We start from the raw sequence: 20920 nt of genomic DNA, 5'->3' as shown, positions 1-20920 counted from the left end.
ATCCTCTTTCCCTTTATCCCTGTATGGTTTCCCTGGAAGCACCTACTACCTAATGCCAGTGAAATTTCACTCACCTAAGCCCCTGCAGGCAGAGTCCATAACCTTCACAAGTCACCTAGAACACACCCCATACTTGCAATTCAGGCATTTCTCTTCTCTTACTAGAATCATGACAGCCAGGTCTATCTTGTTTTACAAGTATTATACCACCCTACCAATCTCAGGCCAAACTGAGTATGCCAATGTGCCAGTACTGGGACTTGAACTCAATGCTGCTCCTTAGCTTTTGCATTTAAAGCTGGTGTTCTTTTATCACTTGGGCCACAGCTTCACTTCTGGCTTTTTTGCTGGTTAAATTGAATATAAGGTTCTCAGGGACTTTCCTGCCACTAAGTGTAAGCCATCAGCAATGGGCTCTCCATTGTAATTCTTCACAACAATTGACAGGTGATAGAAAGACTCAGGTCAAATGGCAAAATGTACTGGTGGTCTTGCCTATAATCCTAGCTATCCAGGAGGCTGTGATCTGAGGACTGTGGTTTCTAACTTAGCCCAGGCAGCAAAGTCAGTTCAAACTCTCATCTCCAATTAACCACCTACCAGAAACCAGAAATGATGCTGTGGCCCAAAGTGACAGAGCTCTTTACTTAAGCAAAGAAGCTCAGGGACAGCACCCAGACTCAGAGTTCAAGCGCCAGATTGGGGTCAGGAAGAAGCCGTGAGTGGGTATGGTGGCACTCTCCTTGTAATCAAGGTTGAGACAGGAGTATGGAGAGTCTTGAGTATGGAGAGGAGTATGCAGCCTGGGCTGCAGAGTAGACCTATCTCAAAAAAGGTGGAAGGTTCATGCTTATAATCCTAGTTACTCAGGAGGCCAAAATCTGAGGATTGTGGTTCAAAGCCAGCCTGGGCAGGAAAATCAGTTGAGACTCTTACCTCCAATAAAACCACCAGAAAACTGGAAGTGGCATTGTGGCTCAAGTGGTAGAGCAAAAGCTTTGAGCTGAAGAGCTTAGAGACAGTGCCCAGGCCTAGAGTTCAAGCCCCATGACCAAAAAAAAAAAAAAAAGTAGAAAATAAAATAGCTAATAAACATTGGGGCTGGGAAGGTGGCTCAGTGGTAGAGTGCTTGCCTTGTATGCATGAGGTTGGATTCCTGGGTTTGATTCCACAGCACCACATAAGCAAAAAGAAAAAAAGCCAGAAGTAGTGCTGTGGCTCAAGTGGTAGAGCACTAGCCTAGAGCTAAGGGACAGTGCCCAGGCCCAGAGTTCAGGCCCCACAAACGGACCCCCCCAAAAAAATAAATAAAAATTAAAAAAATAGCTAAACATACGTTTTTCCTTGTCTAAGAGGTAGCAGCAGCAACAGCGCCCACCTTCTGGGCAGCTTCTTTCTTGGCATGATGAGCCTGTAGAACTGCTACAGCTTCATCTACCTGTGAGAGAAATGTCCAGGTAGTCAATGACTTGGAGAGACCCTTGGCCCCACTTGTGTCCAATATTCCCTCATTCTTCCCTCGCTGAGAACAGAAGCCACTCACAGTTGTGAGTAGCAGCTCACCTTGGAGCGGAGGGACTCCGGGGACTCCAGCATGTGCAGCAGCTCAGAGTTGTCGATCTCCAGCAGCATCCCTGTGATCTTTCCAGCCAGATTTGAATGCATTGTTTGGATAAGGGGAAACAAACGTTCTCCTGTTGGGCAAAGCAAAAAAAAAAAACCACATGAAATGGAAGCTGGGCGCTGGTGGCACATGCCTGTAATCCTAAGTATACAGGAAGCTGAGATCTGTGGCTTAAAGTGGCAGAGTGCTAGCCTTGAACAGAAAAGCTAAAGGACAGTGTCCAGCCCCTGAGTTCAAGCCACACCTTACACACATACTACACACAAACACACATCCATACACACCAAATTCCACTGAATAGATTGGTCCAGGTTGGCCCTCTCCTGGAAGCAGGTGGGATACTTACCCAACATCTGTTTCTGTTCTTGGGGGGGTGCTGCAGCCAACATGGAGGCTGTTAGAGGCTCTTGCCCCTGTACATGGACTGCAGGCTGGGGTGCCTGGAAACAGAAAAGCAAGCCAGTCAGCACCAAGAACAGGATGCTTGGCCACACCTGTACACATACCTATGTACACTTGTTTTCAAAGGACCACTTCTGTTGGGAGTAGGATGGGGCTCAGGTGAGGAGCAGAAGGGCTTAGACATAAAAACATAACAACTTACAAATAAACAGTATATTATCAGAAAGAGAAAGTGAAAAGCATGCTGACATTTCACTTGAATTACCAAGGATTTATGTTGTGTATCACGCCATACCTTTTCCTGAAAGAACTCCCATTAGGGTCTATTCCCATACAAATTTGGGTCAGTGTGAATCAGTGAATAGCAAAACATAATTGACCCCCTTATCAGCTGTATTTTTTTTGGGGGGGAGGGGGGTCCGTTTATGGGGCCTGAACTCTGGGCCTGGGCACTGTCCTTCAGCTCTTCAGTTCAAGGCTAGTAGTGCTCTACCACTTGAGCCACAGCGCCACTTCTGGCTTTTTTCTTTCTGCTTATGTGGTGCTGAGGAATCGAATCCAGGGCCTCAGGCATGCAAGGCAAGCGCTGTACCACTGAGCCACCTTCCCAGCCCTATCAGCTGTATTTTTACCAGAGAGATGTAGATATTTATCATATCAAATAATTGATTTATGGTGTTAATGTAAGTCACAGACCTAAAAAGTACAGCCAATACTGGTGGCTCTCATCTACAATATAAGCCTAGCTATTGCTCAGGAGGCTGAGATCTGAGGATCGTAGTTCAAAGCTAACCAGAACTTTAAGTCTGAGACTCTACCAAGTGGCTCACTGGGACACCATTGGCCACAGAGCTGGGAATCTATCCTGGCTTACGTGCCTTTCACCTCTTATTGACCTTGGTTCCAACCCCTCTTGAAGAGAAGCAAAGGCTCAAGTAGACCACTCGATGTGAAAGTGACCTGAAGGCTCCAACTGAGTGACATGTGTATCACAAAAGGAGAGTAGGAATCGCTCACTGCCTCTTGTTGAGAAGATCTGGGTAAACTGTGACCAGACCACCCACAAAACAAGCACCTACAGAGCAAGTATGTAGTACCAGTTGGGGGCATCGGAAAACAGCCCCCTTTTTTTGAAGGGAGGGTCTGTCCTGGGGCCTGGAACTCTGGGCCTAGACACTGTCCCTCAGCTCTTCAGCTCAAGGCTAGTACTCTACCACTTAAGCCATAGCCCCACTTCTGGTTTTCTGGTGGTTTATTGGAGATAAGTCTCATGGACTCTTATGTGGTGCTTAGGAATTGAACCCAGGGCCGCATGCATGCAAGGCACGTACTCTACCATTAAGCCACCTTCCCAGTCCAGAAAAGCATCTTTTAAACCAAGTAGGAATAGGGACACACAGTATGGTGGGTCTCACCTGCAGAGGCTGTATGGCAGGGTGGGGGCTGCGGACACTGGAGGCATACTTGTAGGGTGCCACAGCCCGAGGAGCAGCAGCAGCAACTGCAGCACGAGGTGCTAGGTTGGGCACAGCTGTGGGAACACCTTACAGAAAGAACAAGTACAATTAAAGCCCATCAGTCTGAGCACAGACCCGTCAAATCCCATCTTTCCCCCTTCTGTGAGCACCCAATACCACCTCCAGACTGGCAGCTGTCAGTCAGCCCTTGCTGGGCGGCACCAGCCCCACCAAAGTCCATAGCCAAGCGGTCCGGGCACTCAGACCCTACAACAGACCAGCAAATGCACATCAGTGTTGGCAGCAGATGTCCAACTGGCCACGTCCCACGGAAGGAGAAAAGTCCAATGTGTGTTCGCAGTCATGTCATACAGGGGTCACTACTGCTACTTTCAAGCCAAAGGACAACACACAACTCTCCACATTTTGGAATACATACACACTCTGGACGTCAGCTTTCTTGTACCCTATCCCACCTGAAAGAACAAGCTATCTCTGCAATCATCCAGTAAGCAACCTTTACAAGTCACCAATGAGCAAAGAACATTGATCAACACATCAGGACACACTGGCTCTCTGCTCCTAAGCACAGATACCTACCCTAAATACACAGGACAGAACCAGGACTCAAATGAGCCCCACAAACTGACCCAGAGAGGGCAGAGCTAGTCATCCTGACTCCCTCCTCCCCGCTCCTACAAGCCAGTTTGCTCACCGACTCTCTGAGTGGTAGTAGGGAGGCCACGAGAGGCCGGAGCATTACCAGTTGGAGCCAGATGGCGAAGAGTTGGACGAGGCCCAGACTGGCGAATGGCACTTGGCATTCCTTGGAAGCCTGGTGAAGAGACAAACAATGATAAAGAGAAGCTAGGTGACCTCTTGGGGGACATGTAGGCAAAGTAGGTAGAATTGGGCTCTCTACTACCTACCTTGAGGTCTCCCGCCTTGCTGCCAGCGTGGGTTAGGCCTCATTTGTGCTAACTGGTTAGGGGTGTAATATGGAGGTCTTCCCTGAGCCTGGATGGAAAAATACCCAAGTCTCTTTATTATAAGGATTGAAACCCATGCCTGCAAATCTGACCTAACCACTAGGCTGCAGGCTAATTCCTTTTTTGTGTGTGTTGGTCCTGGGGCTTGAACTCAGGGCCTGAACATTGTCCCTGAACTTTTTTTTTGGGTCCAGTCGTGGGGCCTGAACTCTGGGCCTGGGTGCTGTCCCTCAGCTCTTCAGCTCAAGGCTAGCGCTCTACCACTTGAGCCATAGCGCCATTTCCGGCTTTTTTCTTTTTGCTTATGTGGTGCTGAGGAATCGAACCCAGGGCCTCGGGCATGCAAGGCAAGTGCTCTACCACTGAGCCACCTTCCCAGCCCCGTCCCTGAACTTTTTTGTCCAAAGCTATTCTTCTAGCCACAGCCCCACCTCTAGCCCTTTGAAGGTTAACTCTGATACTTTCCTGCCAAAGTCTGGCCTTGAATCTCAATCCTCAGATCTCAGCCTCCCCAGTAGCCATGATTACAGATTCCCAGCTTCCATCATTTTGTTTGGAAGGCCTCTTATGCTAGTTTTTTTTTTTTTTAATTTTTTAAGTATCAGAATCTAAAATTCCCTTTCTCCAACTACCACAGCAAATCGGAGCAGCTGTCATGGCATGTCTTGGTCATGTGGCAGACCCACCTGTGGAACTGCTGGCACAAAATAGCCACCAGCTGCAGGCTGGAACTGATTCAAGATGGCATTGGCAGGGAGTGCTCTCATCCCGGCCACCCGCTGCATATACTGGTTTGTCAGGTGAGCCTTTCTTTCTTCCTTCCTCTGGGCCAGGGCAACATACAGAGGCTTGGAGCCAACAATGCGTCCATTCATCTCAGTGACTGCTTTGGTTGCTTCTTCAGGGGAAGAGAAGCAGACGAAGCCAAACCCTTTGCTCCTTCCATCCTCTAGCATCACCTATACAACATGAGAGCACTAACTTCAGAAAAAGTGCAGCAGAGGAGCAGCTGCCTAGCTAAACCAAGAAACCTGATTTTTGGGCACAAGTTACCAAGTTTGGTCAAGGGTTCAACAATGACTACTAATAGTCACAACTTCTAACATACCTGGGCATTTCCTATTTCAAGTCTTCAAGAAGCACTAATATCCTTCAAAACTATGTGACTAGTGGTAAAACCCAGAAGCCAAAGATGCTTCCTGATACCTAAAGGCATAGCTAAAACTGAGCATCCATAAGGCATTTAAATTTTTTTTAATATTGAGAGTTTAAGCTCAGGGGCCTCTTGCTTGCTAGAGGTCACTTGAATCACACCCCCAGTCTTCCTCAAGAGATCGACAGGAGTGTTGAAAAATATAGGTGTTTAACAACTTATTTATAGAACTCATCTGGTCCAAGCTCTTAGCAAGGTTAGGATAACGCTTTTGAAATAGCAAATGCAAGCAGATAACTCAGGAAGACAGAGGATGGTTGATTTGTTCAGTCAGAGGTAACAGCAAGAAAAACTGGGCAAACTTAGCCAGAGATCGATCACCTTACCCCAAAGAAGTGATATGGCAGGGCCAAGGTCGCCAGCCCCGCCACCCTCATTCTTATCACTCAAAGGACTTGTGAGAACAAGCAAACGATAAATACACCGCAAACTATGGAAAACCAAACTTTCCACTTCATTTTTTCCATAGGTCTCAATTCTAGCTCTAAATTTTCCAAACACCTTCACAGTCAGGGAGAAATGTGGCAGAGTTGTAGAGACAGGCCCCAAGACACATGGAAAACAACCTGTCTGGATATCCTCTGCTTGTAGTGTAGCACCCGCTGTCCCCATCCCAGCACCAAGCAGCGGGCATGGGAAAGATGTGGGTGCTTTGGAGCTACAGGGAGTCCCTGGGTCAGATTCCACACTCCATAGTGGGATGACAGCACAAGACAAATCTGTTGGAATACTCAACTATTCTCAGCACTATCAACCTAATTTAGATGGAATAAATGCCGATAAACCTAGAAGAGGATATTCTGCTTTTAATGCTAACATCGCATACATAGCAAAATACCTTAGCACTGGTGATTGAGCCAAAAGGAGAAAATTCTTTTCTTAATTTCTCATCATCAATGGTATCGTCCAAGTTCTTAATGTAGAGATTCACACCCTGAAAGAGCAATACCACTATTAGTAACACACCTCCACATAGATTATTCTCCAAGACTACAAATCCCCAAATGTGGTCCTCAGACCAGCAGCCACATCCTTGTGACTTGTTAGAAATGAAATTCTTGCCAGGTACGGAGGTACACGCCGGCAATCCCAACACTCAGGAGACTGAGGAAGACCATAAATTCAGGGTCAGCCTGGGCCTGAGACTTCCAAAGAAAGAAATTTCTTGGGCAGGTTCCCAACTAAACCAATCAGGCAAGAACCTCTGGGACTGACCCAGCAATCTGTGTATTAAGGTCCCAGAGGAATCTGAGCGTATTTAGAAATGAATGCTACAGGACATCACTCCCATAAAGTAATATCAAGAAAAAACCCACACAGAAAAAAGAACAGTAAGTGGAGAGCCCAAATCGTGTCCTTGGTTCGGTAATTTTGCAGCATATCTGGATGGTATACATCCCTTTCAATGTCATCCTCAGTGGGAAAAATAAGAGAGATGCTAAGTCCCCTAAGACAAAGCCTGCTTCACTTAAATGTGATCTGTTAATTCCCTTGCATCGGTATGCTGATCCAAGCCCACCTCACCTGGTATCGGCTTATTCTCTCCTGTTTCAGCTGTTCAAATTTCCGCTTTAGTTCAGCCTGCCGTTCTACTTTCTTCTGTGCACGGCCTACAAATATAGCTTTCCCACTGATTTCCTTTCCATTCATTTCTTCCACGGCCTAGAGAGGAAATCCATGTCTTTAAGCCACATTGGGGAGACAGACCTTGTTAAATCTAACCAACTATTTGTTCTGAGAAAAAATGCCATCTCTGAAGTCTGCTAAACAAATCCACAACTCGTTCAAGCGTTTGTTTTTCTGGTAGTTAAGTTAACCTTACTGCTCTCTAGGTTCAGCGCCCTCAACCTATGCAAGGGAGCAAACACCTGCCCTAGGTTTTAACAGCTGAGGTGACCTCCTAGTGCATTTGCTTGAAAACAGCTAAATGATCCAGTAGCTGTGGAAGCCCCTAAGAAAGATAATTGCAGACAGTACAGGAAGTGTGTACCACTCCAGCTCTGCCTACTCTCTGCAACCACCTCCTGTATGTTCCCACACTGTTGTACTCACCTTATTGGCATCCTCGTGTTTTTCGTAACTCACAAAGCCGAAGCCTTTGGATTTCCCGCTGGGATCTCTCATCACCTTGACACTGAGAGTCTTACCTATTAGCAAAGGACATGAAGGTCACACCTCTATCATGGCAAGGAAAAGACCTCTCTAGGAATCTTGTTGAAGCAAGTCTCTAGCTGAACCCAGATGGACAATGTGAGCATGGACCCCAACTTACCAAACTGGCTAAATAGCTCTTTCAGATTCTCATCATCCACCTCTTCCCCAAAGTTTTTGATATAGACATTCGTGAATTCCTTGGCTTTGGCTCCAAGTTCAGCTTCACGCTCTTTGCGAGACTTGAATCTCCCTACAAACCTATAAGAAAAACAGTGAACAGCAATCACTTCAGGGAACAAAAAGTCTTCTAAGGGCCCAAAGGAATGCAGTTAAAGGCTCACAGGAGAGGTTAAAACACGAGGTCCCCATCCACCAGCAAGAGAGCAAGCTCAGAGATGTCCCGTTCCCAGCAGAAAGAAAAGAGGCAGGACTACCCTGGAAGGAAGGACCAGCCCCAGGGCTCCTGGCTCAGACCAGGGCTGCTCCTACCACATCACAACTGCCTTCGTGAAGAAACCTGATGACCACATTTTTAAAACGTTCATTTCTGTGCATCTACGTAAATGCAAAGAAAAAGGTCTGGAAGGATATAAACCAAACTGTTAACAGCGGTTAGTCCTAGGAGTGAGATTACTAGACATCGCTTAAAGGAAAAAAAGAAAAAAAGAAAAAAAAAGGTATTCACACTGTATATATAAGAAAATATGCACTTGGATTTTCTATTTTTTTTCTAGTGATACCTGTAGAACTCACTGCTGGGCACAGACATCAGAAACACAACCCATCCTCTGGTTTATTCAATGCCACAAAGGACAGAAATAACTTGATTGTGACAGCCAAGGCATGTGGTCCCTCCTTCTCCCCACATGGCTCTGCTGTCCCTTCTCTCCATTCCACAGGAGCAACCACAACAAAGCAACAGGATGTTAAGAAGTATCTCTGGAAAGAATGGGTTTTTCGTCTTAACCAAATTATTACTGGGGAGCCAGCCATGTATTGGTCAGAGTCCTGCGTTAGAGGCTGGAGAACTAGAGGGACAATTTGGCATCAACAATTAGCAAAGACTCATGGAGAGACAAGAGTCCAATGCAAGCCAAGGTCATTTAGCTAGTATACAGCTCCTGGTCAGCACAGGGCCCTCTCCACTCTGCCACTGGCCAAGACCCCTGCTCAGAGTAGGCTTAGAGCTGTCTTCCAGCCAGCCCTAGTTGCTGGTGCTCACAAAACCCACAGACAAATGCCTTTAAAAGGGAGAGGCAGCAGGCAGGCCATGGCTTGGGCAGGGAGCCCACCTTGGCGAGTCAAAAGGGCTGCCATGGCTCAGGCAGGGAGACTCACCAGCCCTGGAGTGGAGAGGTAGGAACAGGCCACACTTGGGCCGAGAAACCAGTAGCCGCCTTGTCTGTGCCAGTTAATACCGAGGTGGGGCCACTGCTGGCTCATGCGATCGTTGTTGCTCCGGACTGGGACACTCACACTTTGCGGTCATTGAGGAGCATGCCATTCATCTTCTCGATGGCCTTGTCAGCAGCCTCTTGGGTCTCGAAGTGGACAAAGGCATAACCCTTAGAGCCGTTCTCATCACACACCACCTGCCAAAGGATACAGCATGCTTCAACATCACTGGCCAGCTCCAGAGATGCACCTTTGTGTTCCAAGGCAGCCCCCTAACTGCTCCAGCTGCTATCTCATAGTAGAAATACGACAGACACCTGGCAGGTATCTTTCCTTACAAACAGTGGTTGCCACCAGGCTGCTACTATTCCTAATGTTTTCTTAGTAAAAGACATTTAAAAGATCTGAACAAAACCTAGAGCTATAGAAAGACAAACCATTTTCCAACTCACACAGGGATTTTAATCTAGTTGGTGTCAGACATAGTAGCTATGTGGAACACTTTGTAAAACTTCCATGGTAGCTATGTACTAAGAGCTGCACACCCAGAACTCTGGACAATGCCTGTAATCCTAACTGCTTGGGAGGATGAGTAGTTTGTAGCTAGCCCAGGCAGAAAAAGATCTGAAGACTCTACCTCCCAAGTCCTAGGGTTTGAACTCAGGGTCTGGGAGCTGTCTGAGCTTTTTTGCTCAAGCCTAGCACTCTACCACAGTGCCAATTCTGACTTTTTTTGGCACTTAACTGGAGAGAAGAACCTCATGGATTTTCCTGCCCACACTGGATTTAAAACGCAACCCTCAGATCTCAACCTCCGCCTCCTCAGTAGCTAGGGATTATAAATACCCAACACCTATAGAAATCTTTTGCTGAGATTTCATTTCTTACATTAAAAAATAAATAAATCACCATAAGCTGTCATTTCCATTTCTAAAGCAGTTCATTAGTTCAAGATTCAAGTTCATTTTTCTACTGAAATCATTTAATCAGTGTTTACCTTGCAGGACAGAATATTTCCAAAAGCGGAAAAAGTATCATAAAGTGCCTTGTTATCTATAGATTTGTCCAGGTTCTTGATGAAGACATTTCCCACACCAGATTTTCTCAAAGAGGGATCCCTCTGAGACCACATGATCCGGATTGGCTTTCCCTTAATCACATCAAAGTTCATGGTGTCCAAGGCCCGCTCAGCTGTGAAAGAGAAACACAGTTTGAGAATTCAAATAACGCAGGTAAGTAACTGCCACCATCCAATGACTTCACTTTTTCAAAGTAAATGGCCTTCATATTCATAGCACCATGATTCTAATACCTCACCTCTGACCAAGTTTTACCATTTATAGAAGACACTTTTGTAGCCTATCATCAACCCATGTGGAACAACTAAAATGATCCCTGAGCACTGGTGGCTCAGGCCTGTAATCCTATAATCTGAGGATAGCAGTTCAAAGCCAGCGTGCGCAGAAAAATCCATCAGACTCATCTCCAATAAACTACTCAGAAGAAGCAGGAAGTGGTGCTATGGATCAAGTAGTAGAATACCAACTTTGAACACAAAGATGCTCAGGGACAATGCCCAAGCCTGAGGACTGGTCAAAACAAAGAGAAAATAATACGTTTTTTTTTTTTACTTGGGCCCAACTTCAATTTCTAAAGTATAGAAATTGTTCTTAGCATCACCAGGGCAAGAAGAATAGATAAACCCACCTCATCATTGCTCAACAGTAGAGCAGTCAGGCCTGTACCTGGTGGTATCAGGCCTTTCAAAGTTTTCATCTGAGTTCAGTGAATTCTAGGAATTTGATGATCCCAGACTCCTATGACCCTGCTCTCCATCCAGTGGGATGTCTCTTACCCACATCCAGGAGCCTACTGCAGAGCCATATAAAGGATCAGGAACACTGCTCTTCACTAATAGCAACAAGGACACCCCAATCTGATGGCTGCTTCTCCTTAGATTATCTCATCACAATCACTTCACTGCTACAGTGACATCACCCAGAACCTCCCCTACAAGAAAGGCTATGCTGCTTCCAAAACAGGACAAGGACTTTGGGGCACGGGCAGAGCATGTGCCTAGCATGTTTGAGACCCTGGGTCTCGCCCCCATCACCAGTTCCACAAAAAGGGAGAAAAAAAACAAAGTTTCTTAAAACTCTGCCCAAGTTGAACTGTCTATAATCAGCCAAGAATTTATTTTTACTCTTTCATCTCCATTAACTTTTCCTGAGGTATATGGGAAGGGGTAGACTGGGCAAAGCTGATGACAGGACATATCTACCAAGTAAGAAAAAGTCCAAGTACAGGAGTTTACCTATGGTGGCCCTGGAAGACACTCACCGTGGGCCTTCAAGCTACTTCACTAATTAGCAGTAAAGGAACCCATTCCAACCCTGTTCCTGGTCTTTTTCCAGACAGCACTGAACAGGCCCAGTTGGCTTAGTCTGACAAATCTAGGCACTTATTTATAGCAGGGAGAAGTCCTGCAGAGGTATGCGTTGGCAGACAAGCTGACCAATGGCTTCTGCTATCTACAAGTGACTTTTGTTCAGAAGAGTGAAGGCACAGGCAAGATCCAACGCACCCCACAATGTCCCCTAAAAAAGCTACACTGGGCTACCTCTACCTTTTGGGATCCTGTGGCCAGAGCGAACTCAGCTCAGAGCATGCTGGACTGACAGGAACTATAACCAATCCTTAGTCAGTTGCAAATGGCCAGTGCACGGGCAGTGAACAAAAATTGGAGACCAAGTAATAGGGGACCTGGAGATCCTGTCACAAAATGGCTTGTTTCTTCCAGTAACACACACTCCAGTTTCCCACTTGATTTAGAGGCTCGCGCAGCTGGACAGGGCTTCTTTCCTCTGTGCTCCCTCCTCTCACACTTGTGGCACTCATGCTCCATGTGAAGGCTGCAATCAGGTGACTGAACACCACCTTCTGCAGTTCCTTGCTTTGTAGGAGTCCTACTTTCTTCAGATGAAATGAAGTAAAAAGGCTGACAAGCATAAAAGCACCATTCACAGGTGAAGCAAATAGTTGCCGCCAGTCCAGTAAATTGAAGTGACACTTTAAGCCTGGGCTACCTGGGTAACTTTCTCCACACCTTAGAGCTTCACCCAAGAGCTGAGAACTACACACCAGTAGCCAACAGCAGGCAGCTGGCCTGGTCCTAAAAGTTCTGATAGCATAAACACAGCCCCCTGAGTCCACTGCACACAACCACCTCTCTTAACAGCCCCAAATCAAAGACTCTAGTACAGGTTAAAGGTGGTGGGGGGGGGGGGAGGGAGGGGAGAGATGCAGGCAATAGCTTTGCAAACTTTTGCAGGGCACTGTTCAGTCCTTTGAAGAGTCTGTACCCACTGACCAGGGTAGGGTCTGGCACAGGCCCTACCTCATCTGAGTAAGGCCAGACATTGGAGTAACAGTTACTTCAACGTGCAAATTTACAGCCTCCCGGAGATCCAATCCCCACCCCCTCTCCCATTCAGTAGCCCAAGGTCATCGACCAGTTAGCAAGTGGTGGAAGAAGCAGGTCTGAAAAGGGGGGAGGGGAGGGGAGTGGCGTCATGACACCACACCGGGCTAGGTCTACACCTGCATGCGGGCCTCTCCACTGTGGCTTCCGGGGCTACAAGCTGTCGTGAGCCGCCCTCCCCCTCCCTCCCTCCCACCTCTACCCAGCGATCGGGCCCAACCTAGATGACTCCCAGGGCCCCCTGGGATCCCACGAGGATGTGCGGGCACCGCGTGTACTCACCGTCAGCTGGCTGCTGGAAGTTGACGTAGGCATAGCCCAGAGAGCGGCGGGTGATCATATCGCGGCAGACCCGGATGGACAGCACAGGCCCCGCAGGACTGAACTTTTCGTACAGCATGGCCTCGGTGACGTCCGAGTGCAGGTCGCCCACGTACAGGGAGGCCATGGGGTAGCTGCTGGCTGCAGCGTTCATCTCCCCGCCCCCCACCACCCCGAGCCCCGCCAGGAGGACTTCTTACTGGGGACCCACTGCAGGACAAAAGGGGGCTCCTCTCGGGGCCGTGGCCCGCCCGCGCCGCGGCTCACAGGTGGCAGGCGCAGCGCGGCACCGGCAGAGGCGGGTCGGCTCGCCCGGGACCGCAAAAAGACGACGAAAACCCCCTCGAGACAAAGGCGTTCCCCGCGAGCACCACGGCCCTGCCCCGCGACTCTGCAACGTGCGGCGGTCCCGGCTTTGGAAGTCCGAAATTAAAGGAGGAAATGCACAGCCGCGCAGAAAAAGAGACGCTCCCGGCGAGCGCGGGGGCTCCTGGCCGGGGGGAGGGCAGGCTCCACCTCCCGCGGGGCCGAGGCTGCGCGCGGCCCGGGGGCCACGCGTCTCCCGATAAATATAGGCCCCGGGCTCCCGGCGGTTTAAGATTACAGCCGCCCGGGCAGGGGGAAACTGAACCTGTGCGGGAGCGGATCCGGCCAGCCCCGGGCGGCGGCGGCGGCGGCGGCGAAGGGCAGCGCGGACACGTGGTGCGCCGGCCGGCGGCGCGGGGGGCGCGGGTGCCACGCGGCGGGCTGCGGGCGGGCGCGGGAAGAGGCGGGACGCGCGGGCCGGGGGGCGGCTCACCACCACACACGGGCGGACGCGGGAAGGCGCGGCGGCGCGGCGGCGCGGGGCAAGGCCGGAAGCGTGCGAAAGTGACTCCCCTGCAGACGACTCGCGGCGCCCGTGCCCCGCTCGGCTCTTTCTCCTCCTGCGGGTGGCGGCTGCGCCTCGGGCTCGGCGCGGCTTTTTTGTCTTTTCCTCCCCTTCCCTCGAGGTTTTTCTCGCGTCTGCAGATTCCCCACCCTCCCCCTCCCTAATCTTTTTCTCTTTTTCTGGCTTTAGGCGGCGGAGCCCGAAAGCGGAGCAAGCTGCGGCGACCCGGGACGGAGAGAGGCGGCCGGAGCAACCACCGCTCCATTTATACCCGCCCGCCCCAGGCGCTGCTGGTCGAAGGGCGCCTTGCGACCTGGGCGCAGTCGTGCCCGCCCACTCGGCTCGGGGGCCCGGGGCGGGGCGGCCACGCGAGAGCGACCTGGCGCGGCCGTGCTGCGCCACAGCGCCACCTGGCGTCCGGAGGACCGTCCGCCCGCGCCGGCCCAAGACCCCGGGGCCTCTTTCGCTAATAGGTACGTCCAGGGCCGCACTGGGCTGGCTCCTCGCCACCCGCACCCTGCACTTTGCAATCGACCCCCCCCCCCCCACGCCGTGAATCGAATCTCGAAGTGATTTCACCCACCTGCCTGATGCATAAAACATCTATGGGATGCCTACCATGAAATAATAGGTGGTTCGATTTGGAAATGTTTGGACCTCAGTACAAAGATTGAAGTTTGGGGACCATTTATGACCTTGACGTCGAATCCTAGAGGGCGCTAAAAATACAAGTAGTATCCATGGGTGATGGGATTTTTCTGGGAAGAGGGGCAAACGTTGGCAAAGCTTCCCTGAAATAAGACATGGTCATCCTATCAGTCAAAGCGCTGGAAATTTAGTTTATACTTCAAGGTGTTAAAAAAAAAAAAAGGTTTTGATATCTACTTAAAAAGGAGTGTCTAGGCTAAGATTGTGAAATTATAAAATCTCCTGAAGGTCTGCCAGGTCCTTTGAAAGTCATGATGTCTCATGGGACAATGCTACTTGGAACTATTCCATGGCTTTTACTTCATAAATACCAGGAACCAACCTTGTTTTTGAGACAAACCAGAAGCAAACTACCAAAAAGTACACGGACACCCCCTTTGAAAACCACCGGGTTAAATAAATGAAGAAATGAGTGTATTTGTATATTTGTTCACTCTAATAAATGATTCCCAGAGCCTCTCTTTGGTAGTCCTTAGGGATACCCTGGTGGATAAAAGAAGTCCTTCTTTCTTTCTGGAGGTTACAATCTAGTGAATGTATTAAACCAAGAAGGGTTTATTGGTGAGGCATAGTATCTTATGCCTGTAATCCCATCTACTCAAGAAGTGGAGCCTAGGTCAGCCCAGACAAAAGATTCTCCAAATCCCATCTCAACAAACCATAGGTGTGGTGTTATGTATCTGTTCTGCTAGTCTTATGGGAAGCCCAAAGTAGGAGGATCTAGGTCCAGGCTAGCCCTAACAGAAGGCAGGAGAGAACTGGGCAATGATGGCTCACACCTGCAGTTCTAGCCAATCAACAGGCTGAGATCTGAATATTGCAGTTTGAAGCCAGGAAAGTTCATGAACTCATATCTCCAGTTAACCACCAAGAAGCCAGAAGTGGAGCTGTGACTCAAGTGAGGGAGTGCTAGTCTTGATCACAAAAGCTCAGGGACAGTGCTCAGGCTCTGAATTCAGGCCCTAGGACTGGCTTATACAATAAGTACAAAATAGGGGCTAGGAATGTGGCTTAGTGGTAGAGTGCTTGCCTGGCATGCATGAAGCCCTGGGTTCGATTCCTCAGTACCGCATAAACCGAAAAAGCAGGGAGTGGTGCTGTGGCTCAAGTGGTAGAGCACTAGCCTTGAGAGGAAAAAAAAAAAAGCTCAGGGACAGTGCCCAAGCCCTGAGTTCAAGCTCCAGAACTAGCAAAAACAAAAAACAAACAGACAAATAAGTACAAGATGGTTTCACTCTGACAAGTTCTATAGATGCACACAGTATACTTGGAACGAGTTCACTCAGACCTCCAAACTTCTGTTAGTATCCTCATTAAAGTGTATTAAGCCAGGCATGGTAGCTTACGCCTATAATCCTACATACTCAGAAGGCTGAGATCTGAGGGTTGGGAAGGTGGCTCAGTGGTAGAGTGATTGCATTGCATGCATGAGGTCCTGGGTTCTTCAATTCCTCACCACCACAAAAGCAGAAAAGGCTAGAAGTAGAACTGTGGCTCAAGTGGTAGAGTGCTAGCCTTGAGCTGAAGAGCTCAGGGACAGTGTCCAGGCCTAGAGTTCACGCCCCACAACGGACCAAAAAAAAAAAAAAAAAAAAGAAGGCTGAGATCTGAGGATCACAGTTCAAAGTCAGCCCAGGCAGGAAAGTACTTGGGACTCCTATCTCCAATAAACCACCAGAAAACCAGAAGTGGCACTGTGGCTTAAGTGGTAGAGTGCTCACCTGGAGTTGAAGAGCTGAGGGACAGTGCAACAGGCTCAGAGTTCAAGCCCCATGACTGACCAAAAAAAAAAAGCTTATTAAAACTTAATAAGGGGCTGGGACGGTGGCTTAATGGTAGAGTGCTTGCCTTGCATGCATGAGGCCCTGGGTTCGATTCCTTAGCACCACATAAGCAGAAAAAGCTGGAAGTGGCGCTGTGGCTCAAGTGTGGTAGAGCACTAGCCTTGAGCTGAAGAGCTGAGGGGCAGCTCCCAGGCCCAGAGTTCAAGCCCCACAACTGACAAAAAAAAAAAAAAAAAAGAAAAACTTAATAAAGACATTATGAAAATCAGCTAATAAATACAAATATACATAGTTAATACTATTGAATTATCTACCCTATAAACAGAGAGGGCCAGTTCTGGAAGCAAAGGAAAAAAACAGCATGTATAAAGCCCCTGAGGTAGACTGTTGCTGAACCTACAGGACAGACTGATTCTGTGGGTGACAGAAGAGATGGTTTGCTCTTAGATGACTGGAAATGCTTTGGACTTTATCTTGAGGTCAAAGGATAAAGCTGCAGGATTTAAAGAGGCTGGCTCACATTACAGTTTAAAGAAAAAAGATACTGCTGAAGAACATGGCTCCAGTGGTAGAGTGTTTGCCTAGCAACTGCAAGGCCCTGAGTTCAAAGCTCAGTACCAACATACACACACAAAAGGACTCTGATCCTAGAGTGGTGCCTTTGGTCCAAGCATCAAGGCAGGCTGTTCAACACTGAACACTGGTTATCATATCTATAAGCCTACTCATCTGACAGGCTCGGTCTTTTCTGTTGTTGTTGTTTTTGTTTGTTTGTTTGTTTGTTTGTGCTGGTACTGAGGTTTCAAGTCAGGACCTTAGGGTTCTTGCTTGGCTTTTTCTCCTCAAGACCAGCACTCTACCACTTGAGCCTCAGCTCTATTTCCAGCTTTTTTCTGGTTAATTGGAGAAATGAATCTGAAGGACTTTTCTGCCAGGGCTGGTTTTGAACCCTTGTCCTTAGATCTCAGCCTTCTGAGTAGCTAAGATTACAGGCATGAGCCACCAGTGCCAGGCTTAATTAATTTAAATCCTCTTAAGAAAAGGGCCAATTAGGAGCCGGGTGAGGGTGGCTCATGCCTGTAATCCTAGCTACTCAGAAGGCTGAGATCTGAGGATCACAGTTCAAAGCCAGCCCAAGTGGGAAAATCCATGAGACTCTTTTTTTTTTTTTTGGTCAGTCGTGGGGCTTGAACTCTGGGCCTGGGTGCTGTCCCTCAGCTCTTCAGCTCAAGGGGAGTGCTCTACCACTTGAGTCACAGCGCCACTTCCGGCTTTTTTTCACTGCTTATGTGATGCTGAGGAATCCAACCCAGGGCCTCATGCATGCAAGGCAAGCACTCTACTACTGAGCCACCTTTCCAGCCCAATAATCCTTCTGGAGTCTTTTTTTGTTTGTTTGTTTTGTTTTGTTTTTTTGGGTCCGGTCGTGGGGCCTGAACTCAGCCTGGGCGCTGTCCTCAGCTCTTCAGCTCAAGGCTAGTGCTCCAGTTGAGCCACAGCGCCACTCCATGAGACTCTTATCTCCAATAAAAACCACTGGAAAACTGGAAGTGACGCTGTGGCTCAAGCGGTAGAGCACTAGCCTTGAGCTGAAGAGTGCAGGAACAGTGCCCAAGCCCAGAGTTCAAGCCCCACGACCGACCAAAAAGAAAAAGGCCAAGTAGAAAGTGGAGCTGTAGCTCAAAATAGTAGAGCTGTAGCCTTGAGCAACAAACAAATGAAAAACCTTAAGGGCAGGGCCCAGACCCTGAGTGCTAGCCCCACAACCAACAACAAAAAAGAAGGGTGGGGGCAAGAACTACCTCATGGTGGTTCCTATCCTTCCTATATGGAGGCCTATGAGTCTACTGCTTGACATCTTGCTGCTCTTGACACTTACTCAGAAAATGCTAAGAATTTATAATTTAGAAAGCACGCTGAAAACAATAAACATTTCATCATTTTTCCAGGTTTCAAACCAAGACTGAAAAGGTAGCATGACCAAAAACCGGTTTATGAAAGTTGGAACTGGCCTAGAGAATGAGGATTCTTATCTCCTGTCTTCTTGCTGGAAGGGACCCAGGCTGGACACTGGTCACCAAGATGGACAAGACATCCTCCCTTCTTGGGAACTGGTTACAATCTAATGGGAGCAACTTTGACTCCCAGATCAGTGATTAGTCTAAGGCCTACGAGTGTTCCAGACAAGGGAATCAGGCACAAGGGAGAGATGATCTGTAGGATAGGTGATGATCAGCGCAGGCTTCCTAGAGGCAGTGGTAACAAAGCTTGTCCTTAAAAAAATGTAGTGATTGGTGTTAGAGTGACTGTCAAGCATGTAACGAGGCCTTGGGTTTGATCCCAGCACGAAAACTCAAGACAAAATAAGTTAGAAGAAATTTTCTTTTTCAAAAAGAAGACAGTGTTTTGGAAAGAAGATATAGAATGGGAACAGAGAACATTCTTCAGAGGTTAGGAGGTGCCAGCCACTTATTAGCTGAGTAAGTCATTCCACGATCCTTCACCTCAGTTTGCCCATGAGTAAATAGAAATGATACAATATAGTATATGGGAATCTACACAGCACCTGGCAAAAATTAAGCAAATGATTTTTTTTTGGTCTGTTGTGGGGCTTGAACTCTGGGCCTGGGCACTGTCCCTCAGCTCTTCAGCTCAAGGCCAGCCCTCTACCACCTGAGCCACAGCACCACTTCCAGTTTTCTGGTGGTTAATTGGAGATAAGAGTCTCATGGACTTTCCTGCCCAGGCTGGTTTTGAACTGTGATCCTCAGATCTCAGCCTCCTGAGTAATTAGGATTATAGGTGTGAGCCACCGGTGCCTGGCTCAAGCTAATGATTTTGAGGGGGGCAGTACCAGAATTTGAACTCTATTTTAACTCTACTTGCTTCTTTCTTTCTTTCTTTCTTTCTTTCTCTCTCTTTCTTTCTGTCTTTCTTTCTCTCTCTCTCTTTCTGTCTTTCTTTCTTTCCTTCCTTCCTTCCTTCCTTCCTTCCTTCCTTTCTTTCTTTCTTTCTTTCTTTCTTCCTTTCTTCCTTTCTTCCTTTCTTCCTTTTTTCCTTCCTTTGCCAGTCCTGGGGTTTGAACTCAGCCTGGGCACTGTCCCTGAGCTTCTTTTGCTCAAGGGTTACACTCTACCACTTGAGCCACAGCACCATTTCTAGCTATTTCTGTGTATGTGGTACTGAGGAATCAAAACCAGGGCTTCGTGCATGCTAGGCAAGTACTCTACCACTAAGCCACATTCCCAGCCCAGGGCCTTGTACTTTCTAGGCAGGTGCTCTTCTACTTGAGCTTTGCCCTTAGATAGTTCTTCTTTGGTTATTTTTTTGGATAGGGTTACCCTTTTCTTGCCTGGGCCTCCTTTTTACACTTCTGCATAGCTGGGATGACAGTGGAACATCACTTTGTCCAGTTACTAGTTGAGATGAGGTCTTGCAATTTTTTTTTTTGTTGGTCTTGGGCCTTGAACTCTGGGCTCTGTCCCTCAGCTCTTTAGCTCAAGGCTAGCACTCCACTACTTGAGCCACAGCACCACTTCTAGTTTTCTGAGTGGTTTATTGGAGATAAGAGTCTCACGGTCTTTCCTGCCCAGGCTGGCCTTGAACCATGATGCTCAGATCTCAGCCTCCTGAGTAGCTAGGATTACAGACATGAGCCGTCGGCACCTGGCCTTTGCAAACTTTTTGCCAAAGCTGGCCTTAAATGATAATCTTCCAGATTTCCCCCTCCTACCTAGCTAGGATTATAAGCGTGATCCACAGTGCCTGCCCTGCTTCCCTCCTTCCCTTTTTTCTTTTTTCTTTCTTGTTTAGGGATTGTTAAGCAAACACTCTTACTATTGAGCCATGCCTCCAAAGTCCTGGAATTACAGGGGCGCACCACCATGCCTGACTTACAATAAGCTTTTGAAAAGCAGTAAATTATGCTGTTTTATTACAATGTGATATTTTCAAGGTTGCTGTGAGCAGCTAAAGGAGCTACAATTTGTGTGTGTGTGTGTCTGTCTGTCTGTCTGTCTGTCTGTGTCTATGTCTATTTGTTTGGCTGTCAATGTAGTAGAAATGGAGACTGAGACAGCAGAGTTGAGATCTTGGAGGGGGCCTGGGATGACAACCTTGAGTGTGACATTTCCAGAAATAATTGATCTAATATTATTAGATCAATAGAAATTGGCAAGACTACATAGTGCTGCTACATGCCAGACACTATCTAAGCCTTGGAGGGTCACTGGCCAAGTGTCTAAAGCTGGCAAGAATAGGTTGAAATTTAAGAATATTTCTTTTTTTTTTTTTGGTCTGGTTGTGGGGCCTGAGTCTGGGATTGGGCGCTGTCCCTCAGCTCTTCAGCTCAAGGCTAGCGCTCTACCACTTGAGCCACAGTGCCACTTCCGGCTTTTTTCTTTTTGCTTATGTGGTGCTGAGGAATTGAACCCAGGGCCTCATGCATGCAAGGAAAGTGCTCTACCACTGAGCCACCTTCCCAGCCCAATTTAAGAATATTTCTAATGGCTCAAATGGTAG

General features: G+C 48.0%; 1 protein-coding gene and 1 non-coding gene across 4 annotated transcripts; both read right to left on the bottom strand.

Moving 5' to 3' along the window:
• Window positions 1-1344: 1344 nt before the first annotated feature.
• On the bottom strand, window positions 1345-13190 carry LOC138803488 (polyadenylate-binding protein 4). 3 transcript variants are annotated; one of them, XM_069987582.1, is made up of 15 exons: window positions 12998-13190; window positions 10232-10425; window positions 9316-9431; window positions 7958-8097; window positions 7738-7832; window positions 7210-7347; window positions 6524-6619; window positions 5159-5431; window positions 4413-4500; window positions 4199-4318; window positions 3664-3750; window positions 3442-3569; window positions 1971-2064; window positions 1564-1694; window positions 1345-1438 (listed from the first exon to the last, which is right to left on the bottom strand). In XM_069987582.1, the coding sequence occupies exons 1-15, from the start codon at window positions 13188-13190 to the stop codon at window positions 1349-1351; spliced, it is 1983 nt and encodes a 660-aa protein (XP_069843683.1). In that variant the 3' UTR covers window positions 1345-1348. The 3 variants fall into 3 exon arrangements, with proteins under 3 accessions (XP_069843683.1, XP_069843684.1, XP_069843685.1); XM_069987583.1 differs by having other exon boundaries at window positions 4247-4318; XM_069987584.1 differs by lacking the exon at window positions 3664-3750.
• On the bottom strand, window positions 6203-6336 carry LOC138803551 (small nucleolar RNA SNORA55). Its single transcript, XR_011364964.1, has one exon. It is a non-coding gene; the product is annotated as a small nucleolar RNA SNORA55 (small nucleolar RNA).
• Window positions 13191-20920: the final 7730 nt, after the last annotated feature.

Source organism: Dipodomys merriami, unplaced genomic scaffold, assembly GCF_024711535.1.
Source record: "Dipodomys merriami isolate MVZ:Mamm:240054 unplaced genomic scaffold, mDipMer1.0.p SCAF_34, whole genome shotgun sequence".
Lineage (NCBI taxonomy): Eukaryota > Metazoa > Chordata > Mammalia > Rodentia > Heteromyidae > Dipodomys > Dipodomys merriami.
This window is presented reverse-complemented; position numbering and strand designations above follow the sequence as displayed.

Bases quoted from the DNA above. Each gene is read 5' to 3' on its own strand.
- LOC138803488 (XM_069987582.1), bottom strand. From the start codon at position 13,190: ATGAACGCTGCAGCCAGCAGCTACCCCATGGCCTCCCTGTACGTGGGC. The intron at 5,432-6,523 runs GTATTTTGCTAT...CATGTTGTATAG, and splicing joins GCTCAATCACCAGTGCTAAG to GTGATGCTAGAGGATGGAAG. The intron at 3,570-3,663 runs GTGGTATTGGGT...TCTTTCTGTAAG, and splicing joins TGACAGCTGCCAGTCTGGAG to GTGTTCCCACAGCTGTGCCC.